This window comes from Condylura cristata, unplaced genomic scaffold (genome assembly GCF_000260355.1).
Source record: "Condylura cristata isolate star-nosed mole 26May11 unplaced genomic scaffold, ConCri1.0 scaffold00038, whole genome shotgun sequence".
Classification (NCBI taxonomy): Eukaryota; Metazoa; Chordata; class Mammalia; order Eulipotyphla; family Talpidae; genus Condylura; species Condylura cristata.
The window spans coordinates 8537859-8546217 of NW_004567139.1; the positions used below are offsets into that span (position 1 = coordinate 8537859).

Below are 8359 nucleotides of genomic sequence, written 5' to 3' on the forward strand. Positions count from 1 at the left end.
CCTTCGAGCCCCGCCCTCACCCAGATCCCTCCTAGTCCAGGCGCACAGCAGGCGGAGCTGCGAGCAGCCCCGGTCCCTGTCCTCCCCCGGTCCCTGCCACCCAGGGAGGGCGCACGTGGCGGCAGCTGGCACAGGCCGGTGAAGTCACCCAACCGACCCCAGGAGCGGCGCCCTGGCCCCCAATGGAGCTGCAGAGGGGTGCAAGAGGGGGTGCCAGCATGGAGCTTTGAGGTCAGATTGCTTGGGTTCAAGTTCCTGTCACCCTTGCAGTAGTACTCTTTTGGAAAGAAAGCCAGCAGTAGCAGTGCCGGCCTCGTGGGAGTGAACGAAGCCTACGCAGAGCTTTAACTGTGTTGGGTGTCCTTGCTTTTCATCGCCTCTAATTCCCTACTGTATTTAATTTCCTTTTACATAGTCTACTAGAACGGGTCTTCTAAAATATAAACATGGCCCAACCTGCTTAACACCCCCGGCCCCGGTCCCGGTCCAAAGGCTCAAACTCCAACAGCACCTATGAAGCCTGACGACCACCTCTAGTTGGAATCTCATCCTGCTGCTCTGGAAGACCAAGTGTGTCCCTGCACCTGCACCTCACCTGCATCAGGTGACCTGCTGGGCCCCTGCCCTCAGGACCTGCCTCCCTTTTGCAGGGTGTGTGCAGAGGCCCAGATGCCAGGTTTCCAAAGCTCTCCAGGGTACCGCTGCCTCCTCCTGGGGAGGGACAAACCCCTAGCCTCGCGGACATGCGGACACCTTCCACCCATCGGCCCGAGTGCTGTGCTACTCGGGGAGGAAGGCGAGGGGTGAGCTGGGAGCCAGCTTTGAAATCTGCAAGAACTCACACTCGGACCCTGTCTTTGCTGTGCCACTTCAGGCAAGTTCTCTGGGCTCCCGGGGCCTCTGTCCCTTCACCTGTGACACAGGGTGATGCTCACAGCCCAATCAGCAGGCTAGGAGCACAGGGCGGTGGAGGGGTGCGTGGCTGGAGGCCCCACCAGCTCTCCCGCAAATGACAAGGCTGCAGAGCAGACATGGCTAAGCAGTAAGTGCGCGCTGATGAGCTGCGGCAACAGGTGAAAACCCAGTAGATAAGAATGCCACCCCGTAACGGGCCAGGTGAACGTGGACCGCTGTGATCAGGGGAGGGACCTGAAAGAGCAGGGACACATGGCTGCCACCCAGCACTGTTCCCCCACCCTCTGTGCACCCCACATTTTCTTCTGACAGGAGGTGATGTCATTGGCCGAGAGCTGCTGCTTTGCAAGTGACTGGCTTTATTAGTGGAGTCCCTCTGTCCCTGGGTCTCCCGGGGATAGCCCCTCCAGCTGGCCTTGGCAACTGGCCACAGGTGGAGGATGCAGGGGCAGCAGTAGGCAGGGCCCTGGGACTCCCCCACGCTATGGGCCCAGGGCAGAGGCTCTGGCTTTGTCACCTTCGCTCCCACACAGCTGTGGCCTCATGGCTGGGACCAGCAGAGTGAGAAACCTGCTCTCCCCACTGCTCTCCGCACCCCACTGACATCCACAGCCCCCCGACCGCCGCTGGGAAGCCTATTAGAAGAGCTGAGATCAGTGCCCCTGCGTGGGCAGCTGGGAGCCAGCTGCAGGCCGGCCTGGGGGAGGGGCATGTCAGGCCTGCAGGTAAAACGGGCTGGAGCCCCAAGACCCCGCCCCCCGCAAGGCTGACCCTGCGTCCCTGTTGGGAAGGCACCAGGCATTGCCTCAGCCTCCCAGGAAGGGGCGGGAGGGGGCCTCCTGGAGCTTCCCTCTGGAGGACCCCAGAAGAGGTTCAGGCAAAAAGGTGCCAAACCATCCACCTGAGCGTCTTTGGGACAGGACGTGCTGTGGGGCGCCTCCTGGAGGCACGGGGTGTGTCTGTCTCAGCCTGGTGCTTGCGAAGAAGGCGCTGACCCCCTGTCCAGCAGAAGAGCTGTCATCAGGCCTGGTGGTCCTCTGCGGGGCACCCCCTCCTCAGGGTCGGCAGCCAGGGGTGTGAGGAAGAGTTTGGGCGTGCGGCCTCCAGCGAGGAAGGTGGGGCCCTTCAGGCTGAGTGGGATGTCACATTGTAGGCGGCTTTCTTCAGGGTGTCCAGGAAGAACTGCTCATTCTCCAGGAAGTCGCGGTCCTGAAAGGCAGACACGGCGGCAGCTGCCCCCACTCCCTCATGTCCCAGCCTCCCTGGACAGGGACGCCAGCTCGGGGAACTGAGAGCAAGGTGGCATGGGTGCCAGCTCAGCCCAGCCCCACTCGGGGAGCCTCTCCCACTGACCCCCGTCCTTCGTGGCTCTGGGAAGCACCAGGCCATGGAGCGAGCACGCGTGCACAAGTGACAGTGAGCAGGCTCTGCTGTGGTGAGGCACCCACAGTGCCTGTGTGTGGCTGGAGCCTCCCACGAGGGAGGAGGTGCCCCGAGTGACCGCGAGGTCCCGCTGATGACCCAGGCACAGACCTGGCCCAGGGAGGGCCAAGACATGCTCCTCCCTGGGCCTCAGGGCCGGGGGCTTGGGGAGCCTCCGGGCCGGGCTCTGCCCTGGGCGCTCACCTGCTCTGCCGTGTGCTTCAGCAGCACCAGCTTGGCGTAGAGGTTCGAGGGGCTCAGGCTGGCAGGTGGCTGGCTGCACCTGGGGGCCAGGGAAGGAGCCATGGCGGCTAGAAAGAGCAAGGAGGACATCACGGGGCACGTGGAGGGGTGCTGCCGATGCCCCTGGGCCCGGCCCCAGCTCTAAAGCCTCTCCGACGCCCGTGCTCGACTCGCTGAGGCCAGGACTAGCACCTCGCCAAGGGAGACGGCTGGGACGGTGCAGGACGCAGACCCCACTGAGGCGGCTCGTCTTAGTGGCCAAAAAACCACGTGCGGGGGGCTCATTACGAGACCAGGGACCCTCCGCATCGTGGAACGTTATGCTGACCCAGACACTTAATTACTGGGTGAAAGCATGCTCCCTACGTTTGTTTCTGAATGACGAAAGCCAAGCTCCGAAGCGCGTGCTGTGATCCCAACTAGAAAAACCCCAAAGCTGCCACGTTGCATGTCCAGGCACTCCCAGGGGGCCTCTGGACGCTGGCGAGTGGGCTGGCCATGTCTGACAGAGCTTTCCTCGCTCGCCCTCTTATCTGTCTACAACTGGGGTGCATCACTTAGTGTGAGAGAGGAACCCCGCTGCCCTCTACTTTGAACCGCGTCGCCGTGCCCCTTACCATGCAGGCTGGGAGCCGCCAGGCCCTGGGCCTTGGGGAGCGGCCCTAAGGGCAGGCTCTGCCGGGCCCGGTCCAGCTGGATCCTCTGCTGGGCCAGACTCAGATGCTCCTGTCCGACACCCCAGAGAGGACACACACACGGTGAGGAGGGGAAGCTGGAGGGGGCGCGGGGAGCCAGAGGGGAGCCTTGCCTGGTGCACGTGCTGCTCCTGCTGCCGCAGCTGCTCCTGCTGCTGCTGCACCAGCTGCAGCTGGGCCTGCTGCTCCGACCGCACCTGCCGGGCCTCCTGAAGCGCCTGCTCCCCCTCCTTGTACTTCTCCGAAGCCACCTGGGGCAGCCACCTGGTCAGTGGGCTGGCGGGGTCCAGCAGCGCCCGTGCCCACCCGGCCCCAGAGCTGCGGTGCGGGCACCTGGCTCATGTCCTCCACCTCCTGAGTGCGCAGCCGCAGGCGCTGGGCCGTGGCGCTGGCCCGCTCCTTCTCCAGCCGCAGCTCCTGCCGCTCCCGCTCCAGAGCCTCCCTCTCGGCCGCCAGCTGGTCCTCTTTGGCGCGGAGCTCGCTTGCTCTGATCTTGAGCTCGGCCTGCTCCTGGGGCCAGAAAGTCCTGGCATTCTCCCTCGGGAGCTGAGCAGGCGCTGCTCAGGACTGGGGCCCCTCGGCTGCGCTGCCGCACGGTGGCGGTCAGCGCTGCCTGCTTCTGGTAGGCGGGGACAGGGCCAGAGGCCTGGGGCCGTGCCTTGTGCAGCTGCTCACCCAGGCTCAACTCCTCCGAACCCCCCGCGTCCTCGTTATGGGGACACGGTAGGAGCGCACGAGAACGGTGGGCAGCGCAGGGCCGGCGGGGGAGGGGAGCTGTTGGGATGATGCCACAGGCGCGATGATGTCGTGGGGCCGGCCAGCCGAGGGGCCTACCTTGGCCAGGCCGATGAGGGTGCCCTCCCGCTGGCTGTCCGCCTGCTTGGCCCGCTCTGCCTCGCGCTCCGCCCGCTCCTTACTGAGCTTCTGCTGCGCGTAGAACTCGGCCCACTCGGCCGCCAGGTGCCGCCGCTCCTCGCCGCACTTGTGCATGACGGCCTTCTGCTCGTCCAGCAAGGCACTCTGGGACAGTGGGCGGCAGGGTGAGCGGGACCCGGACGTCTCGGCACGGACGGCCGCTGAGTGCGGCGGGGCCGGACTCACCTTGGCCCTCTCCAGCTCCTCCCGCTCCATGGCCATCTGCTGGGCTGTGACCTTCCGCTGCTCCTCCAGGGCTCGCTTCGTGGACTCCACCTTGGTCTGCTCAGCGTTCACCCGCCAGCGTTCCTGCAGGCAGGCCAGGGCTGAGGCGTGCGCTCTGGGCTCTCCTGACCCCATCAGGCCGAGCGCCTCCCTGGGAGCTGGGCAAACCCAGCCCCATCTCCCATGCTGGGCAAAAGCACCACCTTTCCAGAGAGGTGCCAGATGAGGTGCCTAGGAAGGCTGCCAGGGCCTGGGCATGGCCACACAGACATGCCAGGCTCGGGAACCACGGCTGAGAGGTGCAAGAGCAGCAACCGCCTTCTGTCTACCCCAGTCCCCCCACCCCTGCCGGCCTGAGTCCAGGCCGTGGCCGAGCACCATTTGCCGTGACTCGTGAGCCCGGGGGCATGGCACAGCAGGAGCTGAGGAGCTGAGCTGCGCCTGGCCTGAGGCTCCCCAGAGGCCTGAAGCGGCAGCGTGGAGGTGTGAGGACCTGTCCCATGCCACTCATCTACAGGCGTACATGACGTCATCAGAGGTCATGTCTGGCTCATGGTGACTTTTTCTTCATTTTGCCTCTATTTTAATATTTTCCAGTGAAATGTTTCATAAGGTATTATTTATTTATTTAAAAATATTCTATTTATTTGCCTGTTTCTGCATAGAAGAACTGGGGTGTAGGCCTAAAGTACAGGGGTGGGGGAGTAGAAGATTCCCCAGAAACAGTGGGGAGCACATCAGGCGGATCCACTGAGAGATCCGGAGACAGGAGGGGTCCTCTGTGCCTTGTGGGCCACTCCCTGGCCGGAGATCAAACTTAGGCTGTTGCGGTGGGCCTGCACGGTGGTGGTGCCGAGACTCAACCCCCAGGCCACCAGGGAGGCTCCCAGGTCTCCTACATAACTTTGTAGAGGGAAGCCGGGGGCGGGGGCGGGGGCAGGCCTCAGAAATACGCTGCTCCGGCTCAGGCACTGGGGCGCCTCTCCCAGTGCAGGGGTGCTGCTGCCGTGACAGACCCAAGACGGGGTGCTCCTGCAGTGGGAGGCGGGGCGCAAGCGGCAGCGGCTGGGCCCCGGGCAGTGGGGGGCCGGGCCCACCTGCTCCAGCAGCCGGCTCTGCTCGCTGAGGCGCGCCTCCATCTTCCCGATGACCTCGTGCAGCCGGCCCCGCTCCTCCTCCACGTCCCGCTGCTGCTGGCCCAGCCGCTCCTGCAGCGCTGCGGAGGGCCCACGCGCTCACTGCCCGCCCCTCCCCACCGCCCCACTCGCGGGGCAGGGAGAGGCGCCCCGGTACCTCGGAGCTGCTCATCCCGCTGCCGCAGGCCCAGCTCCCGCTCCTGGGCAGTGGTGACGTGCGAGGCCTCCACGCGGGAGGACAGCACGCTGAGGCTGCTGGAGAACTTCTCCATCTGCTCGATGATGCCATTCAGGGACCTGGGGAGGATGGGGTCACCCTGGCCCGCGGACCCTGGCACCAGCCTCGGATGGGCAGGGCCGGGCAGCGCACGTACCGCGTGTGGGAGGTGGCGCTGGTGACAGCATCGATCTCTCGGTCCTTCAGCAGCTTCAGCCGCTGCAGCTGCTCCTCGTGGTCCGTGCGCATCGCCAGGATGGAGGCCCTAAGGGCAGGCGGCGGGACCATGCCGCTGACACCACGGGCGGCCGAGAGCCCGGGCACCAGGCCCCGCCTCCCTCGGGGCCCTGCTCTGTCTCCCTGGCTCTCCAGCCTCAGCGCGAGACTGCGAGACTGCGGGGCGGCTCCCTCTGAGACCCAGCAGGCGCTCTCCACGTGGCAGCGGCCTCAGGCCTTGGCGTGGGCGGCTGAGTGGCGCTGAAAGGCCTGCCCCGCTGCTCACGGCTCCCTGCTCGCCTCTGCTGAGTTGTTTTCATATAGGAAAACTGCTCCAGGCACGACAGCCCCCCTCCAGGGTCCGCCTGGTCTCCAGGTCCACTGGAGTCAGGCAGGTAAGCGGCCCCCGGGGCTCTTAGGCCCAGGGAGGCTTCCTGCAGGCCCTGCCCGCACAACCCGTGACCCGCAGGCCTGGGCTCACTCCCTCCCTCTCGGAGGACAGGCACCCGCTGTTGGGGGCCGGGGTCAGTGTGCTCGGGTGTGCTTCACCGGCTGGGGAGGGCCCTCACCGCTGCAGCTCCTGGAGCCGCTCCATCTCCTGGTCCTTCTCCTGCGTGGCGGCAGCCAGGCGCCGCTGGTGCTGGGCTGTGAGCTCGTTGCGGGCCTGCTCAGCTTCCTGGCGGTACGCCAGGTACTGGGCCGACAGCTCCTCGTTCTCTCTCTGCAGCCGCTCCTCCCGCTGCTGGTAAGACGCTTCCAGCACCTTGACGCGGCTTCTGCCAACACAACACCAGCCGCTGGGCGGGAAGGCTGCCTCTGAGGGCGGCTGCGCGCACTCGGCGGGGCGGGGCCTGGCGGCTGTGCAGGAGCCACGCGGACCTGTGGGCCTTCTCGATGAGCTCCAGGTCGGCCTGGTGTCGCTGCTGCAAACTCTCCAGCAGTAGCAGGTGATGGGCCCGTTCCAGCTCCAGCTTCCTCACCTGGGATGCAGTCGGGGAGCACGGGCAGGGCGGGCTCCTCGGGACAGGGACGCCTTCCAGCCCTCCCTATCCCACCTGCCTTCACCTGGGCCTCCAGCTCGGCCACCCTGGCCTGACTCTGCAGAAGCTGCACCTGGAGCTCGGCTGTGCCGCTCTGGAGCTGTGCCTGGGCAGCCAGGAGCTGCGCCTGGTACCCTGCGCTGGGCAGCAGGCTCCAGGCCAGGGGCTCTGGGAGCAGGGGCTGCAGGAGAGGCGAGAGACGTTACTAGGGACAGGCACCCAGTGACCTCGGGCCCTCAGTGGCCGCCCAGTTCCTGTGCCTGATCTGTGGCTGTGGAAAGGGACCAGGGCGAGCCACTAAGAGGCCACACAAGGACACCGCGCCTGCCCTCTCAGGGCTGGCTGGGACCCTCTCCTTCCCCCCAGAATAAGATCCTTCCAGGCAGAGGCCAGTCAGTCAGGCCTAGCCCCCCACTGCTAACAGCCTAGTCCCTGAGGACACCCGCACCCTTGGGCTCCAGGGACATGCTCCCAGGGGAGAGGGGCCGGAGGTGGGGTGGGGTTGGGCCCCTCAGGCCCAGAGGTCAGAGGTGACCACCACCCCTGGAAAGGGGTAACAGGTTGGTTGATGGGGAGATAGCAAGGACGGAGGACAGCAGGCTCCTGCACTCTGGCTGGTGCCAGCTCTCTCCCACACTGGCGCTGGCAAACCAGCACCCAGCTCTGCCTGCGAGAGGCAGAGGCAGCGACCTGCAGGGGAGTGTGCAGGGGCCGGCCAGGGAGGCCACCCGCCACCACACACCCTTCCTGGCAGGTGGCCAGGGTGAAGCCCTGGCCTGGTCCCCCCCTACCTGGACAGGCACAGACGGCCCCGGGGGCTCCTGGGTGCTCGGGAGGCAGGTGGCAGGCTCTGAGATAGCAGCAGCAGAGGTGAGCGGAAGGTTGAAAGGGGCCGGCGAGCCTGTGCGTGTTGGGGGAGTTTTGTTTCACTCCCCTTCGGGCCCCCTGAGAAACATGAGCCTCTTCCTCTTCTAGAGTTAAACCCCCAAACAGCAGAAAACAAACCTGTGCTGGGGATGTCTCTAGGGACTGCTCCCTGCTCTGTGTTATCCGCACAGGGGGCCGGGACACCCTGCTTCGGAGGCTTGAGGGACCTGAGGACACAGGGTGGGGGGCAGGGTGTCAGCCTATGTAGGGCAGGGGAGTGGGGGGCGGGCACGGGCCATCAAGTTCAAGGCAGGCTCCGGGCACTGATGGGAAGGGGGAGCATCTGGGCGCAGTGAGGGAGGCGGGTGGGCTCGGGAAGTTCTTTGTGTAGCGGCCGGGCGGCAGCCCTCGCCGGTCAGTGACAGTCCAGAGGACTGAAACCCCAGGCCCCTCAGCTGTGCAGCCCTC

At 65.8% G+C, this 8359-nt stretch overlaps 1 protein-coding gene across 6 annotated transcripts in view; it reads right to left on the reverse strand.

Annotated features, from left to right (window-relative positions):
* Positions 1-1260: 1260 nt before the first annotated feature.
* The window catches only part of FBF1 (Fas (TNFRSF6) binding factor 1), a 19852-nt gene continuing 12753 nt past the window's right edge, over positions 1261-8359 (reverse strand). For 4 of the 6 annotated variants that reach the window (XM_012733013.1, XM_012733011.1, XM_012733012.1 and 1 more), the window contains 14 exons: positions 8030-8118; positions 7816-7925; positions 7050-7205; positions 6864-6964; positions 6554-6760; positions 5926-6033; positions 5709-5848; positions 5513-5631; positions 4377-4499; positions 4110-4295; positions 3609-3785; positions 3198-3526; positions 2542-2648; positions 2026-2124 (listed from right to left, as the gene is read on the reverse strand). In XM_012733013.1, the coding sequence (XP_012588467.1) occupies positions 2102-2124; positions 2542-2648; positions 3198-3526; positions 3609-3785; positions 4110-4295; positions 4377-4499; positions 5513-5631; positions 5709-5848; positions 5926-6033; positions 6554-6760; positions 6864-6964; positions 7050-7205; positions 7816-7925; positions 8030-8118 (1975 nt within the window). In that variant the 3' untranslated portion in view covers positions 2026-2101. Of the gene's footprint in view, positions 2125-2541; positions 2649-3197; positions 3527-3608; positions 3786-4109; positions 4296-4376; positions 4500-5512; positions 5632-5708; positions 5849-5925; positions 6034-6553; positions 6761-6863; positions 6965-7049; positions 7206-7815; positions 7926-8029; positions 8119-8359 lie in introns of all 6 variants that reach the window. The other 2 variants (XM_012733014.1, XM_012733016.1) reach the window with 1 other exon arrangement.